The 21,905-nt window shown below is 35.6% G+C and overlaps 1 protein-coding gene across 6 annotated transcripts in view; it reads right to left on the reverse strand.

The window, feature by feature from the left end:
- Positions 1-1,035: 1,035 nt before the first annotated feature.
- The window catches only part of LOC145673281 (glycogen debranching enzyme), a 229,431-nt gene continuing 208,561 nt past the window's right edge, over positions 1,036-21,905 (reverse strand). For all 6 annotated transcript variants that reach the window (XM_081742834.1, XM_081742833.1, XM_081742837.1 and 3 more), the window contains 4 exons: positions 18,453-18,664; positions 12,148-12,333; positions 7,688-7,924; positions 1,036-2,050 (listed from right to left, as the gene is read on the reverse strand). In XM_081742834.1, coding sequence (XP_081598960.1) covers positions 1,991-2,050; positions 7,688-7,924; positions 12,148-12,333; positions 18,453-18,664 — 695 coding nt within the window. In that variant the 3' untranslated portion in view covers positions 1,036-1,990. The remainder of the gene's footprint in view (positions 2,051-7,687; positions 7,925-12,147; positions 12,334-18,452; positions 18,665-21,905) is intronic.

Consider the following 21,905-nt stretch of genomic DNA (forward strand, 5'->3'; position numbering starts at 1 on the left):
TTCCTGGTAGAAATTTGACCACAGGCTTGGTGTGTCTCGAATTATAGGAGCTCACACTGCCACATATGATTTGTAAAATGATAGTTTTGTAGTGAAACATAATTTTGAGTTTTATTTTCGTGTATGTGTGTGTTAATAAACGTAAATTAATAATGTTTGTAATCAGGAAGATCGTTATGAATAACCTTGTATATAATATATTAAAGTTGAGCCGTTATATGTAGTACAAGGTTACTCGAAACTTCTGTTGTGTTATCCACTTTCATGAGCTCTGGGTTTAGCAAGCCTACTGACATGAAAAAGATAAATCGTACACGTCTTGTTACAAGCAGCCATATCACTAATACAACTAATGACATGCATCCAAAATATTATCATCTAAAAAGTTATTGTTACTATGTCCCCTAGTACCTATCTCAGCAGATCTGGGCAACTTATCTCTTTTTAGAAATTTACCATTTCGTGGGCAATGATTTAAAAAAAAAAAAAAAAAAAAAAAAAAACGATAATGTAACTTCCTTGCAGTAGAATACGCTTCATCGAATAAGTTGGCCAAATATTTGCTATATAATGTGAACATTTCGTTTTTGTTGAAAATTCCTTGCATAGTTAAAGAAGTGTGCAATCGTCGAAGTTTAACGTACGACTAACGTTTAGTCGTAGATTTAAGATCATAACAATCTTCCACAAGAGACCTGTTATAAGTAAGCACAATTCTTACAAACCAGCACAAAATTATAAGCTTTCATCAAAATCTTCATAAATTTCAAATAAAGATAATTCTAGAGCAAGGATTATTATTATTATTATTTATTCATTGTTTACTGTGCACATGCAATAGTATAAGATAGAACTCTGTTACAGGAATTGCACTTGCACAGGAGTTGCCTAGATCTGATAAGGAAGGTGTTAGGCAACACCGAAACAGCAGTTACTAGTTTATGCAATACGAAGCGCAGTAAATAAAAGCCTTAGTTCGTAAAAAATAAATAAATAAATAAATAAAAAATAAAAAAGTTTGAAATCAAACAAAAGTTTTCAAAAATGGTACACATTTAATCAAAACAAGTATCAAACATCTCATATCTGATAACAAAATACAGTGCTAACATTACACATATAATTTGTCATATTAAATATAACATTTGATAGCTTTACATATTTCAAACTACGAAAAATACACAACTAAAAATGCTACAATGCAAAGAGAAAGTACTAATGCAGAAAACATTAACATATTGACAACAATTTTCGGTGTGAATTTAATTTTCCAAAATGCTATACTTTGTTTAGGACGGCTAAGAAATTCATGGCAAGAAGGATTCGTTGTCAATATATTCGACGCCTCATGGCAAGCTTCTAGTTTATCTTTTATGTCAATACTTCTACTACTACTAGTACATGTCAAACATGTTACTGCTACAGCTTCAGGTTGGCACAGGTTTTCTGAACTATTAAACGAATATTTCTTATTTGGAAGATAGATATTTTTCGTAAACATAGTTTGTGATGTACGACAAGAGTGACCATCAGTTGGCTCTATCACTCGATCTATATTAAAAGGGTAAATGTATTTTCTGAATGTAAGATACTTACCACCTTGTGGAAAAAAGCTTTGTGTTACATTTAGTTCGACAGATTCACGGTTAAATGATTCATCTAAATTGCATACGGCATGTCTTGTAAGATAATCTTTACGTGTGGGTAGTTGCATAGACGCCATCGTTTCTCTATTACGTTCCCAACTTGGTAACAAAACAGGAGTATATTCATAGTGACAAGTGGCAGGAACCAGAGCAATATCTCGAAGCAATTTTGCACTTGATTCCAACTTTTCACTGTTATGTATCAATTCTGGACGATTGATGGAGAGTGAAAGTTGCTTCAATGATGATTTATCAGTTGAGTACACAGGAATATGTAGTTCCGGGGTGGAAAATCCCTTGCAAAGTATTACTTCCGATGAACTGGATTTAGTTTCTGCACTACGTCAATTCTCATCTGCTAGTATTTTGGGCTCACCTTTTATCTTGCTCATAGCATACAATACCTACAAACAGAGAATAAAGCCAATATAATGTTGAACTTAGTCACGCATTCATTATATCCAGTAGATTATACACCTGAGATTAATGCGAACGAAAGTAACTTTTTATCATTAGGCATAAATTTGTGGCATATGGTGTGTTGTGTGTGTGTGTTAAAATAGTGTTTCTTTGAGGCTTAAAAATGATTCTTACCTCTTGGAAAATTGAAATTGCTCAATGGTAAAGGGTGAATTCATATACCTCTAATTTACGAAAGGAAAAAGCTTTACTCACTTCTAATGTGCAGTGCTGTGCTCCACTAGTACATTGTTTTAAAAGGAAAAACTATTACCTGTTAAGTAATAAGAACGAGTCATAAAATGATTACGTCGCAGTGACTTGCTGCCGGAGAGCACCGAGTGACCCAACCTGGCAATATGTAATTTTAGTAAGTTTTAGCTGAAATGTATTTACTTTTTGAAAGTAAATATCTTTCACCACGTATTTTGCTAAAATTTGCCACTGAACAGGAGTTGAATATCTCCGGTGACAAAATGCTTTCAAACTGAGCAATCATTTAATGATGAAGTTGTTATACCTGTTAAAATTGTTTATGTTGAGTGCTGCTTTATACACTTTAGTCGCAAAGTTCTCTTATAATGTTAGGCTTACACGTTAGGCCTAATGACAAATAAATTTTTCCACATATATAACATTCCACTAAACCAATCATTGCCAAAATGTAAATATAAATGTTTATTTTAATATAATCTATAATTCCAATGAAAAGCTGATCTAAACAAAAACATATTTATAAAATATATAACCATGAACAAACACTCAATACATCATAGCAAAAACTATATAATTTGAATCTAAACAATTCACATAATACAGTCTTTTTATCTTCTTCAAAACATTTTCACTTTGACATGTGTGTACTTATTGCAGCACTTATTTCCCAACATCTTCCCCTAGTCTCCGCAAACATTTTAACTCCTAACATTTTCCTCGGGTCTTCGTAAATTGTTCTTCAGTACTTCTCGTTCAACCTTTATGATCGGCAACCTACTCACTGACATAGCTTTCCTGTTCTGAAGCATTTCGACATCCTAATGTTTATGAGCACTAAGCTCCTTTTGAGCACACAGCTCTTCCTGAGCACAAAGCTCACTTTAATCAGAGCACAAAGACTCAAATGAGCACACAGCTCCTACTGAGCACTTAGCCCCTCTAAAAGCTCCTTCTGAGCCTCAATTGAGCACATAGCTCCTCTAAAAGCTCACCCTGAGCCACAACCGAGCGCACAGCTCGTACTGAGCACTTAGCTCCTCTAAAGCTCCTTTTGAGCCACAACTGAGCACTTAGCTCCTCTAAAAGCTCCTCCTGAGCCCAACTGAGCACATAGCTCCTCTAAAAGCTCACCCTGAGCCACAACCGAGCGCACAGCTCGTACTGAGCACTTAGCTCCTCTAAAGCTCCTTTTGAGCCACAACTGAGCACTTAGCTCCTCTAAAAGCTCCTCCTCAACCCAGCTGAGCACTTAGCTCCTCTAAAAGCTCCTCCTGAGCCCAACTGAGCACACAGCTCCTCTAAAAGCTCCTCCTGAGCACCAACTGAGCACACAGCTCCTTCTGAGCACCAACTGAGCACACAGCTCCTCTAAAAGCTCCTGCTGAGCTTCCACTGAGCGCACAACTCACTTTAATATGAGCTCAAAGCTCCAAACAAGCACACAGCTCCGACATCTGCATAGGATGTACGATTCTTCAGACACTACCTTTGTCTATATTCAGTCGAACTAAACTTTACTTATGCACCTATCCTCGCATGATCTTATCTGGGAGTCCTTTCCAAGACTGCGCCATTGTTACACCTGTTAAAATTGTTTATGTTGAGTGCTGCTTTATACACTTTAGCCGCAAAGTTCTCTTATAATGTTAGGCTTACACGTTAGGCCTAACGACAAATAAATTTTTCCACATATATAACATTCCACTAAACCAATCATTGCCAAAATGTAAATATAAATGTTTATTTTAATATAATCTATAATTCCAATGAAAAGCTGATCTAAACAAAAACATATTTATAAAATATATAACCATGAACAAACACTCAATACATCATAGCAAAAACTATATAATTTGAATCTAAACAATTCACATAATACAGTCTTTTTTATCTTCTTCAAAACATTTTCACTTTGACATGTGTGTACTTATTGCAGCACTTATTCCCCAACAGAAGTGTCACAGAGTGACCTTTCAGTAGAAAGATCGTGGTTTCGAAGACATCTGAAAACAGTACGTTGATAATGGAAGCAGTCAGTGAATGTTCAATATTGGACGTTCTAACATTCATTGCTGTGCGCGGCTTCCTAGAACCATCAAGTTTTTTCAGGCAATTTATCTGCAGCTTCATCTGAGAAAAACTTCTCAGAGCCTAAACTTTCAATGATTACTTAGGATGTAATATAGGACATACGGCTGCCTGATCTTGTCATATTATCAGTTAAAAGTGAACTCGCTAATAACATTAATTTGATAAAGTGTTCGATAAGTTTATAGCTTTAAGTCTACGAAAAAAAGTTCTGACAGCGGCAGTGAGAATGAATTAATTGATCAATTAAACTGAGGCCTCTTTTTACCATTGAGGATAAATGAAACGAGACCTACAGTTTAAAATAAGATTCGAACTACCACTCGGGTTTATATCCGAAGCAAGTTTACCTGACTGAGAATCAAAACAGACTCGTGCTAGTAAGTGGCCAGAAAGGACGATATGTGTTGTTGGATTAAAGTTTAGCGCCCATTTCAACAACGACGCTATATAAGACATGGACCTACAGCTTAACGTGGAATCCGAATTATATGAGTTCCCACCGGGAATCGGACGCATATGGAAATGGAAACAACGAGTCATCATGTAGTCTAAAATTGTGAGTAACAATAGAAAGTAGTAATCAAGATTTGTGTCGTCTTGTGAAAAATGAGATCCGTGCAAGAAAGATTGACATCATAAGTTCCCGTATCGGATAACACAAACTCTAGCAATTGCACTCATTTTTGCTTCCTACAGTACAACCCCTCAAATCCGAACCCCGGAAATCCGAAAGCCCGGCAAATCCGAACACGTTTTCAGGGAAAAAAAAATTAACTACAGCTAGAAAATGAAAAAAAAAAATAATCTCACAAATTTAGTTTTTTTATTTTTTTTAAAAAGGTTTTAACATTTTTAGACTTAATGCTTATTCAAAACGTTATAAAATACAGTTAAGTTTAGATAAAATAGGAAATAGTTTACGTCTACTTACGTATTTCAAAAAGTTCAAAACAATGAAATCATTTTAGGTTAACTGGATTACGATTCACATGAAAAATTACAACAAGACTAAACAAACACTGATTTTTCACTTGAAGTCAGTTATCTTTATCTGTCGAAGATTAGAAATTCAGTGACGAAATAAGTACGTAATATTATTTCCCGGGTAATCCGAACCCCCCGAAATCCGAACAGGCTTCAGCCCCAATTAGTTCGGATTTGAGGAGTTGTACTGTAATCTTCTTATGTTGCCCTCTGCGTGCATTATAAGTTTATTGGCTAAGCAAAAATATTATGGGAAATTCTTAATAAACTAAGCTATATTTATTATACAGTACTGGGTTGGTGTGACTGAAATGTCCGATTTTGGTTTGATTCGGTACTGCAGTCTATAATGGATGGACCCGTCATGCGTAATGGACGAAACTGATTGAACAAACTCCGTACATATTCAGAAAATAGGCTGGGGTGCCCAATCAGTCACGAACTAGTGTGTTCTTGAAGAGAGTCATGTAACAAAATGCAGTACGGAGAACAAATAATTGCAAGGGCTGTTCTTTTACAAGTTCAGACAGACATTCTGCACATCTAGCCGCTAGAAACATCAGCAGTACATTCGGGGTCCGGAGTAGCGAATGAATGCAGGATACGCTGTTAGTTGTGAAGTTTCATGTCGGTGACTCAACATTAAAAAATGAGCTACCGCCCAACATTCTGTTCTAAAGAGCTCCTCAAGAATACCGTAGAAGCGAACCTTCGGGAAAGCGTTCGTGCAATTGCAGACGAGTTAGGCGTATACCATACCACTATCGTACAATCGGGTAAGGCGAAAATAGTTGGACTCGTGGGTGCCACATGGTTTGGCACCGAACAGCAAATATTGCTGTCTGGAGGTGTGAACTTTTCTGCATGTACAGAATAACCGGGAAGGTTTCCTGCAACGGACTGTCATTTCTGATGAAAAAGGGATTTGTATGATAATCGTAAACGATCAGGACAGGTCAGTGGATTAGATCTGATCAACGTCTAGGACAGTGGTAGCCAAACTTATGAAGCTTCTAAGTTACTGTACCGTTTCTAAATTCTACTGTGAGCTACCAACCGAAAGAACTACCAACTTTAAAAAAAAAATCTTACATTTGTTTATTGCCTATAAACTTACATATCTAGTAAATATGAAATCAAACTATTCAAGTTAGCAAATGTCTAATGAAAAACATAACATGCACAACCCTACGCGTATACAATCAACTGTGAGATGAGGCAGACAATGGCAGTTGTGAAGGAGAAACAAGCAGCTGTCGTCATCACCGCCCCTTGTCGTTAGCAGCAACTCAATGGAGGAATCAAGGTTAGCCAACCGGTGCGTTAACATAATCTACCGAAAATGTCCCGGCGAGCTACAAGTAGTTGCGATCGACGATTTGGCGATCACTGGTCTAGCAAGATTTCCAAAACCATCCAAGCAGAAGGTGTTTTGGTATGGTAGAAGTGACCCATCATGTCTTTCTTCGTCGATCTGAGACCTTCACTGCGGATCATTACATGCTGAGCTTCCATGAAATGATCGCAAGTATCCATCTATGATCAACAGACCTGGTGTCCGCATATGCACCCCATATGTCGCTTAAAGGACGATGCAGACTCCATGAGTTACAGTACGAAATCCATCCTTACTCATTCCATTCTCCTGACATCTCCCCCCACCGACTACCACCTCTTTCGGTATCTGAATCACTTCTTAGCAGAGAAGAACTTCCCTGATAACTGGGTGATGCAACATGCAGCTAAGAACAACTTCGTATTGCGGGCTTCATGGAATTTAATCATTAGTTGAGCTTCGCAAAAGTATGAGGCTGCAGCCAGAGACTACTTTCACAAACCAGGTATTGTAGTTTTCATTTTATTTGACCTTTGAAAGTAATAGACACCAGTCAAAGACATTTCAATCCTACCAACCCAATACATTTGTTGTCAAGCTACATAGAATATTTATCAACTCCCCACATTTTCCTCAAAACTCACCCCTATGAATGGAGGGGCCAATCAAAAATTAGGTGCCTATTGAAATCTTCAATAGAAAAGTTTATTGTAAATTTTTCTCTTCTTATGATCATATTTTGTTTACATGGGATTATATTACTTCAAACTTATAAACTTTAAGCTAATTTACCATCTTATTGCTAGTATGATTATCTTGTTATACAATGCAGAGTAAATTAGCTGCTATACTATCTGGAATTTGACAGTAAAATACTTAACAGAATCATCTGAAATTGGAATTTTACAATGATTAAATGATTCTATTTGAAAACGTTTCCTCTCTCTTGTCTTACCTCTAAAATACAGGCCATACTCCAGGCTTGTGTTCGGCAACTATCAGGGCAGTATTCTCCGTCTTTATTGGTCAGTTCTGGAAGCCCTCTCCACGGTGTACTTTGAAGCTCCGTGAAATGTTTGGCCAAGATTGCTCGCGTATTTGCTGCAGTACGTTGTAATTCAGCTTCACCGCCCACTTCTCGCGCAAAGTGCAACCTGGCTCTAAGAAAGAAGCCTATGGGCCATAACCATTCCTTGAAAATAAAAAGGTAAAATTCATTCCTTTACAAAGTAATCATAATAAAATACCTACTAGCTATTATACATATTGTACCTAACCCCAGTTTTAAACACAGAAATTAGCACAAGAATTTAACGATTATTCTATATACACAATGTAAGAGCTCCGTCAAAACAGGCCGTACATTGTGCATGTCTCTCTCTTACTATTAGCATTGGTGGTACATTTGTTAATTGTTAATTGTTAATTCGCAAGTTAAAACATTGCGAAAAAATTAAATTAAATTAAGAAGTTATTGAATATGTAAACATTGTACTACATTAGAACTCGAATTTGTTGATATTTAAGGTTAACACATTAGTGTGGCTGTTGAACTACTGAAAGCATTCCTATGTTGTGCTAAGGCTTTCTCACTAATCTTTTCTTTTCTTTCCAGAACTTGTTCATTCTTTCGCATTTTATCTGTTTTTGTTCCTTGGATATCATCCGTTTGGGTCTACTTTTAAACGATTTCGCCTGGAATTTTTACAAGTTATCAATTCGGCTCTTTAACTACCTTTGTTTGTTTCTTCTATGATACCTATTTCTCCTGTTTCCTCTTACGCTCCACTCACTTCGTGGTTGCCTTTAATCTTACAATGTACCTGAAAACCCTTTTGGTCAATCGATTTTCGTTCATTCTCAGTAGATGTCCGTCGAGTTTCAACCTACGTTTTGATGTTGTTTTCGTAATATTCTCGGTGTATTTGTACAAGTCTTTGTTCTTCCTTTTCTCTCTTGCCCTGTCCGTAGTTTCTGTTGTTTTAAGATTTTCCTTTCCTTCTTTTCGAGTTCTGGTACTTCTCCTTTCTTATTCAGCATATTTTAAAACCGTCCAGACCCTTCGATTTCACTATTTTATTGTAATTATTACCGTAAGCTGAAGTTCGTCCATCCTTGAATAAATGAAAGATTAAGAAGTTGAGTGTATTTTGCGTCCTTATGCATCACCGAGGTTATGAAGAACTGGACCTACTATTGCATTAGCGTGAGTACTGCAAAGACCATCATGAAAGATCAGTCCTTACAGTAAAGGCCGGTCTTCACCACACTATCTCGTTTCCGAGAAAGAAAGATTAATAGGCTACGCGCCCGACCCCGGCGAAAGACAAAGGAAATTAATTTGCTCACTTATCTGCGCAGTGATTTATCAGAGTAATAATTTTGTTTGACTATCTGAAAGCCGGTAGATCAGTGGTAGAGCACTTACCTTTGGTGCGTGGGGTCCCTGGTTCGATCACCACCAAGTAATTTGTGGTGGACAACAACGTATCCGTGCGTTTTCTCGGGGTATTCCTGTTTCCTCTCAGGTTTTCATTCCGCCAATTCTTCCATAACCATTTACTTGCATTAATCATCTGTCTCCTTTAGCCTAAAGGGCATAATCGTGGTACGTTAAACTGAAAGATTTCATTTCATTTCAACAAACATCTGTTGGTCCATCTCACAAGGCGATTTGAATCTAAACATTTTACGCCATTTCCTGCAGCGTAATTTATCCTTGGTAATAATTTACAATGTAATATTGACATCACTAAACTCAAAAACTGCTTGAAATAACTATATACAAAACATTAGATGTGGATAAGTCGCACTTCGCGTGTAAAATGCTGACATTTTTAACTTAGAAAACACGGCAACGCTTACCCGGTGCAATAAATACTACAGTGTAAATTCAAGATCATAAATTAGACACCAAGGATACAAGCTGTGCATAGAAATGGAGTAAAATTGTTGGACTTCAACCGGCTTCTGAGATGGTTGCAGATAGACAATCAAAATTATTACCCTTATAAATTAAATCAGGTGCAAATAAGCAATTTTGTTAGTCTTTCAATAATAATTATTATTACGTTGGAAATTGTCAAATCAAAACGTTTTCTGTATGTGATAACTACCTTGACAAACACATTGATTACATTACCCTAAACTTTCGGTCCGGTGAAAATTAATTTTTAAATGAATAAATTCATTATATCACAATCTACGGAAAGCTCTGGCTTGCCGGACAGCATGTTAGTTGAACAGTATAGTTATAAATTTCCATCGTTATTATCTCGCTTTTTAGATTGGAATTTAATACTTCTTAGTTAACACTGACAGTTCTGTACCACATAGGGAACTGGACCCAGGATTACATGTATCACAGGCAGATGTATCTGGCAACATCATTTTGCAGTTTCGATTTAGTTTGAAGAAAATATTGTACTAAAAGCTATACTTTTTTTTTTTTTTTTTTTTTAGAAAACTATCAGAAATATTCAAAATCTGTAAAATAATATCAGGTAACTCTGATCATCCTCGATTGTGTATATTTGTTAAAGTTTATCGTCTGTTTTCAGCATCAAGGCTATATGAGACGTAGACCTACAGTTTTAAGGTGAAATCCGAAACGCCGTAATGCGTTTAATCATATCCCACCGCGAATCGAAACCAGGAAGTGTGTGCCAAGACGCTAGCCACTAGAATACCACATAGGTTCGATCAACCTCACCTTTATCATTAAACTACACGTATAGTTTTCTTCCTTTTATTCGTATTAAATAATATGATATTGACAGTTAAAAATATAACCTGTATGCACGTTTAACAACAATAGAACACTGCACTGACAATTAAAATTATAAAACAATATCTATAGAAACATAAGTATCTTTAAAAAATGTATAGTTTCGTTCAATATATTACTTACAAGTTGCACTTGTCAGTAGATTATTAACATTCGTAAAATATAACTTAACACTAAGAAATACAATGTGATTTTAAATTTTAAAAAATAAATATCCGAACATATTATAATAGGTGTACTCATAAGAAAACGGAAGGTTTATCAGAACTTTTACTCAACTTTACGAATCATTTACTACGGAATGACCGAATTCCAGAGGATGCTACGAAGAAAACTGAAATTTCTAACATACTATCGAGGTAAGTTTACAACACACTTTTAGTTATCAATGTACTTTCCAATTATTATTTATTTAAAAGAAAGAAGATAATTTAATATACATTGGGTGTATTCAATGTATTAAACCATATACATACAAAATTGAAACATACTAAATTATAAAAAAATAATATACAAAATGTTAATGAAATAAAATACAAGAATATGGAAAATTTAACTGTTACAGAGATTGGCATTTCAAATTTCCTACTTGTATTTTATGTGCTATTACTTCTCTAAAAGAGAATCGGAATTCCTAGATTCCCTTTATTAATAAAGCTTAACGTACCCGGCATTCAGAGATGACAGGACATCAGACTACTACTTTGATTATATATATATATATAAATCAATAGACGTAGAAATATTATTTTAACTTGCAGTTACTCATTAAGGCTTACCAAAATCTGGAACATTTCGTCAAAATCGTATTTATTCTTGAGTCAGATACTCCAGAACAATACAGTTACTAATGAACTACCATTCACCGGCCGATTAACGATATTTTTCCTTGTTAATTCGTTATAGATCAGTTGTGCAGACTGGAGTATACACTGATAATTTGATAAGAAATAAAGCTACTATTCCATTATTTTACAGTCCAACATTTAATTAAAAAAGGTCTCATCACTGTAATATTTTTTTTTAATTTTAGATTTAGAAGTCGTGCTTATTCTTAATTCTAACAGATTCTAGCTACTTTATGAAGCTTAGTCAACATCGGAAAATCAGTTCCTATTGGCAATCGAATCCGAAACAGAGAGAGAGGTTTGCAAATCATGCTAAATAGTCTGTTACACAAGATACAACTCCTATTGCATATAACTTATAATATAGATTGCAGAATACGTGATAGCAACTCAGATGATTTGTATCATCACTATAGCTCATATCTGAAAGCATATAACCACATTTCAGCTAGTCTTGTGTTGATCTTTAGTTTTGTGAGTATTAATGAATACTTGATATAGCACCTTATTTGATCAAATAATTTTCGGACGATGTTTTTGTGAAAAATATAATACAAATTCAGTTACATACTATATTAGTTAAAAATAATTATTCACTGAATGAGGAACTAATATAAATGTATATCTTTATCCTGTCTTTCCATAAATAAAAGTTCTAAAATTGTTTTCTTCTATGGTAATACATTCAGAAGATAATAGACGGGACGACTGAAACTAATGAAATGGGACGTGATTTGTGGTCTGCCCTAATCACTACGACAGTTAGTTTATAATACTTACTGGACCTTGATGATAGTTGAAACCATTTGCTATGCTTGGGTCATTTCCATCATTACTGTTGTCATAATACCCACGATATGCCCAATCTGAGGGGTCTAATGTTTTCATTCCAAGAGGTCCCAGCAGAATTTCTTCTGCATTTTTCAAGGCAGTCCATGCATGCTGAGGATTAAACATTTCTGGTGCCTGAAATAATTAAATACATCAAGTTATTAATATGTATTTTTATGCTTGTGTATCTCTAAGATTTTAATTTGCTACAACTTTGCCGGCTAATGTTTTTAAGCAGATGAACAATTAGATTTCTGGTCTTTCGGTATCTACGGCCATGTTAGCCAATCACGTATGAGGGATGACATCCCTCGGCGATCACACTGCCCGCGGAACTGGGGAGAAAAAAAGGAATGGAGAAAGAAGGAAGCGACCTAGGACCATTATGTTAGGTATTTGTCTGGTGTGAAAGGAAATCAGGAAATGGTTGGCCTGAAAAGAGCTTTTATACTTTTTCGACCGAATGACTCCATCGGGAATAGAACTTGGAATCGCTCTCACGCCAAACGGAATGTTCCTAGGCGACTATTCGCTTTTTCACGAAGCTTTGCAGCCCTTGTAAACAATGCAGACGACAGTGTGTAAATGTTGCCAACTAACAGACTAAAAAGTTTATAGAAAACCTTGAGCTAACAAATTAAGAAACAAACCGAAGAGCGGGATATTGAAAATGAAATGCCATGGACTTCTGATATATTACCAATATGTATTTTCTTTCTCCTGAATCTTTTGAAGTAGCATATAAATATAGACACAGAACACTAGGAAGCATGGCTACCCGCAGTGGGGAAGGGGGAAAGGGGATGTTGCCTCCCTTTGTTTTAAAAGGTTTTTGGAAGTGCATGTCAAAACATACTAATTTGCTTACTTAAATGTTGTAACACTTAATATATTCATATTAAATACTATAGTATCTGGTATTATGGATTATTTACTTTAGTTAAAAAGCATACGCGCGTAAATAACTGTTGTTTTACTTGATGTATTATGTGCCCTCGTGTATCAAAATATTGTGTATTCGCGACTGAGTTTGTGTGTCGGTCTTTTGTCCTCCCCTGGAATCGGTATTTTACCCCCTTGAAAAAGTCCTGCGGATGTCCATGCCTGGAAGCCGGGCTGAACAATCTCTTAAATTTTCCCTGTAACTGCAAATCATGACTAATCGTGGTTGACGATAAATTCTCGTCCTTTGATATCAGGGAGTTCGCATTAATGGTTCAAAATATTCAATTTATCACTACTAAATTTTATTTAGCCTGCCCATAGCGTCAAGGGATAACATGGAAAATTAGAATCAGAGCTATTGGATCTTACTATGTTCTCTAGTCTCTGTTGTCTTACTATGTTTATTAGCTTGACTAGCAGATCTACTAAAACATATGCTCTTTACTCCTGTCCATTTCAAGACTGTTTCGGATCACTACGTAACTCTCAAGTAGAGGCAAGAGAACATGTGGATCAAATAATTGTTCATTAAAAAAAAGCGAGAGAGTTTATTTATTGAATATATTACAATTTTAGTATCCCTTGAAGATTTTTGCAGATATTTTGTTACTCCTGAGAACGGACAATCATTCTTGCGACTCTTAAATGTTCATTTAAACCTTACCGTACCAAGCCTAACTCGTCAACGTTGTTTACAAAGCTGGGGTCTTCTGGAGACCCCAAGTATTATTTTAATTTCTCAACATAGTATTGCAACTCAAATTATTATTATTATTATTATTATTATTATTATTATTATTATTATTATTATTATTATTATTATTATTATTATTATTATTATTATTATTATGTCTAAAAGCTTACCTAATTTAAATGAGCATTGTTGACATAAAATATTATGTTTACTTTAACAATATTCAGTTTTTCGTACAATTTTATACTTTTGTGTTCGTAAATCTGATATACAAGTTTAACAATGGAGCTTTCACATTTTCAAGTATGTTTTTATTTTTTGTATTTTTTTTTTTTTTTTTTTTTTTAACGAACGCATCGTTGATCTAATTATGTAATAGATAGTATATCCCAAACGGATGCAGGACACACACAAAAATCGAGAATAAATTGATTCTTATAGTTGCAGCAGTATCACCAAATATCACTCTCTGGGGTCCCTAGAGGGTATGTTAAGGGTTAAACCCGATCGTTTCTTTTAATCGATATGCGAATTATAACCAGGGGTAAAAGTGTGGGGGAACGCGGAAGGACGCCATCCCCGACCTCGGAAAAATATGTACGGCGTACCCCAGTTCCTAAAAAATTAAAATGGGCAAAGATAGGCGGGGGGACGGCGTGACGTCATGCCGCTTGCTACCGTCCCCCTACCTTTTCAGATCCACTTTTACCCCTAATTATAACATACAGAATTAACATCAGACGTTACGCTACTTCTAATCGATGAAATAGCTTTTATCTTTCTTTCTTACTTATCTTTAAAATAATAGGCCTACAACTTTTTATATCCAATTATCCGAAGTATAATGCATTTAATATATTAAATAGACATTTAGCACAAGGGCTGTTTTTCTTTTGGGTAACATAATGGACATTTGCAGCCCAGTTAACTGAAACTGACTAAACAGTCTGACTACGATTTAAAAAGAAAAAAAGAAAAAAGAAATATAATCAGAAGTGAGCAACACTGACAATGAGCCAAATGACCATTATTCTTCCATAAGAAAATAGTCCCCAAGAAATTCCACTTGTTCAACCTAGGTAGCAATTATTGTATTTTTAAATCACACTAAGAACATTTTAGTTTCAATTAAAAGCACATCCCTACATGTGGATTGATATCTTACACAAAAATATTAAATTTAACAAGAAAACAGCCACAACCACTGACAAAGACGCAGAGCGCGCGCTATAGTTGATGATGGTCATGCAGGCAGCAAGGTTACCAGTGAAGGATTACATGCACGTGCAGAAGCAGAAATACTGCGGGAAACAGACGAAGTATTTTCTCCTGCACCAATCACTGAATACTCGTGCGCGGAGTGATACAAGTTGAGTTACGGTACGCGGTTTGTTTTTGAAAGGTGCAAAGGTACGTGAAAAAGCGAGTACACAGTTTGGTGAATGAACTAAAAATCCGAATGGTCTTAACCAGTGCAGTTACATTCAAAAGTATTTTAATGGAAGTTCCTAGTCAGTGACATAGTTAATTATTCTAAATATAGATCAATACATTAAATTAGCATAAAATGGTATGCGAAACAAAACTATCAAATGTACATGATTTATTACATAAACTCACGCCACGTAACAATTTAAATAATCGTTCAGAATGGTTACCGAAGCAATATTAAATCTTTTTTTGCATAATAAGGCAATAATTCATCTGATAACTTTAGGATTTAAGATTGAAATTGAGAGTTGATCTATACAGTTAAATATATTAGACATCAAATTAATAACTGCGAGCCAAAGTACTTTTGCTCAACAACTAGGATTTTTCAAGAAGTCACAACATAGAATTTGAAAAGTTTGGATTAATACGTAAAAACAAAACAAAAAAAGTAACAGTATATACTATGATTCCTTATAATCCATTAAACTAATAGACACAACTAGTAGCTTTTAAAATCAATATTAAAAACTTTATATATCACGTTGTATTAAAAAAAATATTGAGCCTTTGGGGTCAAAATTGAGAATACATTTATTGTGATTTGAAAATAACATTATGAAAACACATAAGCGCCATTTTGTACAATTATTTTGTACGATTTTCTTCAGGCAATGCCATAATCCTTTTGACTAAAGCTTCTGTGATTTCTAGTCAAAAAAATTGCAACAGGTGGTTTTCACAGGCCTCTTTTGAAACTAACTAAATACCATTCATGGAGTTTTGCAGAGACCAAAACAAATGATAGTCTGACAGTGTTAAGTCTGGGATATAAAGTGAAGGCAGAAAACCTCCCACGCAAGTTCTTTCAATATCTGACGGGATGTTGAAGATGTATGCAGCCTGGCGTTGTCAGTCTGGTATACGACACCCTTTCTGTTGACCAGTTCTAGTAGTATCTTTGAAATTGCTAGATGCATTCGAGCTAATTGTAGTCAGTATGGGTCCAAGTCTATCGTTCTGCTCGGCGGTGCAGCTCGTAATGCACGCTGCTCTTCCAATCCCACCACATGCACAGCATAAGGGGCCCGCGGTGTCTCAGTGGTAGAACGTTCACCTCTGATGATTGGGATCCTGGGTTCGATCCCAGCTCCCGCCAAGTGGACTTTATGGTGGATAAACACCGTGTGCGTGGGTTTCCTCGGGGTTCTCCCGTTTCCTCTCACTTTCTTCATTCCATCATTTCATTCATTACTCATAATCACCGTCTCCTTTAGCCTAACCGGCATAACCGTGGGACATAAAACTCAAAGATTTCATTTCATTTTCACGCACAGCATAATTTTCCTGAGTGTCAGTGAAAGCTTTGCCACAGACTATGGAGCTTCTCCTCGCTTCTATTTTTGTTGACGTAGGTTATTCACTTTACCAGTCGTGATCAACTGCTTAGGAAATGGCTTGTGTTTGTTACGTTTCAGTAGAGATTCCCAGATAAAAATTCGATCGAGTAAATGTTTTTGAGAAAGGTCATGTGGCGCAAACAGATCGAGCTTCTTTTTATAGCCAACTGTCTCCAAATGGTTTACTCTTATTTGGCGATGGATATCTAGGTCATTGACCATACCATGACCCTTACATGCAGCAGCTTTTGCCAGAATACCATCCACTTTTGATATGATTAGTCGCTCACTGCAAAGAGTATCTTAGACATCGAAATTTCCAGAACGAAAGCGAATGAACCATATTTTGGCTGTTGCTTTTGTTAATGTATCTTGACAACAGCACGAATTTCCTCAGAAGCTTGCGCAGCATTTGTGCCTTTATCGAAATAAAATAGTAAAATTTAGCACAGTTTGCGGAAAGTTCACTTATCTTCACAGTGCAATACCTTACGTCTTATTTTAAGAATTCAATACGTTTTGCACATCTACTAGCTTCAACGGTCAAATGTCAAATAACGTTAATATTAGCCCGCTGCGACTCTCATACCTTGAAATTTCGGACACTAATGTCATCTCGTGCGCAAAAGGCTCAATAATTTTAGACTATCTGATATTAAAGGAAATTAAATGAAAGATTTAAGTTTTACATCTCAAGTTATGCCGACTAGGCTAAAGGAAACTGTGATAATGAGAAATGAATGAAATGGTGCAATGAAGAAAGTGGGAGGAAATGGGAGAACCCCGAGAAAACCTACGCACACGGTGTTTGTCCACCACAAAGCTCACTTGGCGCGAGCTGGGATCGAACCAAGGACCCCATGCACTAGAGGGGAACGCTCTACCACTGAGTCACCGCGGCCCCTGTCTGATATTAAAGGATTCACATAGCAAAAAAGGTAAAAACGAGATTAATTGTTCTATATCTTTATCTACAAAATGAGTTAGAGTTTCAAGCGTTATTAAACATGTACCTCAAGACTGCAAGATTTGGGGAATGCAAAGAAATTCGGAAAAACAACAGGAAACTCCACGGAAGATGTTAAAAAACAATACGTTTGATGTCCTTAAATACATTTTCTTAATCTTATATATAAAAGAGAACGTACAAAATCCTTTGTTACCTCATCACGCTAATACGGCTGAACCAATTTCTTTTATTTTTGGGGGGTTATTAGGATTTGGACCCTAGATGGTTTTTATCATATCACTTTAATTTTTAATTACCAGTGTCTTGAGATAATTGACCATTCAAGTGTCCATAACGTACAAATCCTTTGTTAGTTATTCATCATAGGTAAAAATAAACGTATTTATATGCAACCCGCATGACCGTGTCACTCGGCGGGTTAACATAAATGACAGGCGCTATAATGTTAACATTTACTGCAATCACTTGAAAGCGAAAAAGTAAAAATTATCTAAGTAACAACGTTTATTGCGTTCCGGGGTGACCGCAGCGAAGCGGGGTGAACGCTGCTAGTATTCTATGAATTCAAAACAAAATTTTGCTTTCCTTACCAAAAAAATAAATAAATAAATAAAAAAATAAAAAAAATAATCATATCAAAGGAAGCAGAAAAATGAAATTTCTAGTTTTATAACCAAAGGAGTGCCCAAACAAATACAATAATGTAAATATCCCGAATTAGGAGCAAACACAAATTACAGTCTTTTTCCTGAAATCAATTTTAAATTTCTAACAGACTGAACAATAAGGAAATTAGAAAGATAAATTTACTTACTGCAACCATAGCTATTGGAAAATTGCATCGAAATTGATAATCTGTCCATGGCTGGGTTGCTCCATAGCAATCCTTATAAATCCCTCGTCTGTTGATGAGGTCCGGGCGAGGTTCGTTATCAGGCACAGGAGTTACGTTAATCCAAAAATACTTTTCGAAATTGTCAGCTATCCTCTTCTCCCATTCTTCGTATGTCCATGTAGTACATTTTCCTAGAAATAAATGCACTGAAATATTTAGTTTAACGTCATGCGGTTATATCCTGTTAAGCGGTAAAACTGATATTGAAGGAATTAAAATTTATTTCTGTTAAACTTGGAATAACAACTTACACAACACAAATGAAAATAGTAAACGTAATTATATCCACGCTCATTATCTTGCACGTATTGAAAGAATAACATTAAAAAAAAAAATGAAATCTTTGAGTTGAATGTCCCACGATTATGCCTGTTAGGCTGAGGGAGACGATGGTTAAAGCAAGTGAATGATGATGGAAGAATTTGTGAAATGAGAAAGTGGGAGGAAACGGGAGTACCTCGAGAAATCCCACGAGCACGATGTTGTCCACCACAAACTTACTTGATCGAGGATCGAACTAGGGACTCCACGTGCCAGAGATAAGCGTTCTACCACTGAACCACCGTTACCCCTAGATTAAATAAATAAGGGAAAGAAAAATGCAATGCATCTATGACCATATAATGTATTATCGAAGTGGCTATTTCTGCAACAGAAAACAGTCAATCACTGACTTTCCATCATGACAGAACGATTTTAAAGTTTTCAGTGACAAATCCCCTCGGAAACCGGACATTTCTCTTCGTGTCTGTCAGATTCTCAAGAACACAATATACTACGCACTATATATCAAATTACTGGAAACTGTCTGTGAAAATGACGACAGAGTCCATAATAGTTTAGACATTTTCTTTTATCTGTTAAAAAAAATTGCTCGATGAGCTTTCGAAATCCAAGATCCGAACTTACTTTCCGGGAACTAGATTACATAAAATTCTCTTCTGCCCTAGTTTTTTGGAACATGGGGCCAGAAATATAATTCGTTTCGCTACGCTCTCTCCTCTCGTACATTGAAATGTCAAAAGAAAATCAGTGTTCGGTTTAAAAGTTTAAAGTAATAATAAACTACATTCCAGTAGTATTGGATACAACATGAGTTACGAAATGAACGTTTGTGTGAAATTAAGCTATTTTGTTATTGTAAAAATGACAATTCACTTCGTGGACTGCGTAATTCCAATTAATCGTTTCCTGAAGTCATCACGGATTCAAAATTTAACCTAAAAAACTTCATATAAATACATTTAAAACCAGCTACAGCCTGAACAAGTTTTAGAATGCTGAAGTTACAACATTTTAAAAATATAATTATTATTACTTTTTTCCTACTTTGCTTTCCATTATCATACTGATTTCTGATACACAAAATATGTTTATTTCATTTCATGTCTACGTAAAGTAATAGAAATAACAATAATTTCTTTCGCTATCGAAAATGCAATACAAAACTTCTAAACTGCGTTGCAGATTTAGATTTGTTTCGCAGTTTGCTACCCGAAAAGAAAAATCTAGTATATCCTACCTGAAATGCTAGTAATTCGCACGGTGATAAGTTTGTACAAAGTATTTGAACTTTCTTTTTCACTCCTTAGGATACGCATTTGGACGAAAATATAATGATAAAAAAACCATAATACAGGGTTTCCAATATACAATGCAATCCGGAGTTTGGGATAGTAAAACTTTTGAATCGGAAGCGGTACAAAAATAAAGGTTATACCAAAATGAAACTTTGTTCATGTACATATTTTTAAACTAGGAAGCAACGATTGAAGTACATTAGGAACCACACAGTGTTACCAGATGTAACCGAAGGTGTAAATAATTTTTTTTTACAAGTCACGTAAATTGACTCATAACTCATACGCATAGATATCCTGTCGTTTATTTTTCAGTTTGTATAGTTGGAGTAGCTTGGAAACTATGTAATGGAAAAAAGAATTTTTCATTTCCATCGATAACTAATCGGATGAGACCTCTGTAAGGGGTTACTACGGAAAACATGGTTTTCATTAATTAACATTCTGAATTGGCAACAGTGCCGATGTTTCAGTGCGTCAAAAGGTGTGTTAAGGATCTGTCTACATTATGCAATTCCTTAAAACAATGAAAAAGAAACTTTAAAATTATCGTGATAAAACTTTTACTTACGTACACCTGGCAACACTGCTATTCATTGAATCAAAACGGGGGCACTTCCAGAATCTGCCGTAGAACTGACAATTCAGTTCGTGATGAATAGCAATGTTGCCGGGTGCATGTAAGTAAAAGTTTTATCATGATAATTTTAAAGTTTCTTTTTCATTGTTTTCAGGAATTGCATAATGTAGACAGATCCTTAACACACCTTTTGACGCACTGAAACATCGGCACTGTTGCCAATTCAGAATGTTAATTTATGAAAACCATGTTTTTCCTAGTAACCCCTTACAGAGGCCTCATCCGATTAGTTATCGATGGAAATGAAAAATTCTTTTTTCCATTACATAGTTTCCAAGCTACTCCAACTATACAAACTGAAAATTAAACGACAGGATATCTATGCGTATGAGTTATGAGTCAATTTACGTGACTTGTATAATAATAAAAAAAAAAAACTTCCGTTACATCTGGCAACACTGTGTGGTTCCTAGTACTCCAATCGTTGCTTCCTAGTTTTAAAATATATGCATTAACAAGGTTTCATTTTGGTATAGCCATTATTTATGTACCGCTTCCGATTCAAAAGTTCTACTATCCCAAACTCCGGGTTGCATTGCATTGCGGACACCCTGTATATTCTATTTTGGCATAACTTTTGAACCCCACTAACCACTTTAGAATACGCCCTTAAATCAAAGTGACATGACAAAAGCACCAGATTGAAGGCAGTACTAACTATGATCCAATATTCATTTCAAACGGATCAGCCGTTTATTTCAATGTGGTAGAAACAATTTAAAAACAGCCACTTTTTCCCTTTTACATCAGAAATTTTTGAAACGCTGGGACATATGTAAGCTTGTTTTTAATGAAAAATTTATTTACTGTTTTATCATCTTAATTAACTATATTTTTGACTCAAATTTTAATACCCTGCACTACCCCACTTGGCGTTGAATCAAAGTGATATTACAAATACTAGCTCGAGGTAGGTATTAACCAAGGATGTTATAAATAGAGGATCTGCCCATATGCATCTTCATCCTATTAAATCGATGAAGCCAAAAAAACAACCAAGCATCGGCACGTCTGATTGGCTACTCTCGTTTCTGCCATCGTTTGATTGGCTACTTTCGTTTCCGCCATGATTGTTGGCTCAAAACATTGCGATCCTATTAGGCGGAGTGGGCAGAGTAGGAATGGTGAAACTGTGACGTATGGCTTCAAGAT

This window comes from Thermobia domestica, chromosome 16 (genome assembly GCF_964235325.1).
Source record: "Thermobia domestica chromosome 16, izTheDome1.hap1.1, whole genome shotgun sequence".
NCBI lineage: Eukaryota > Metazoa > Arthropoda > Insecta > Zygentoma > Lepismatidae > Thermobia > Thermobia domestica.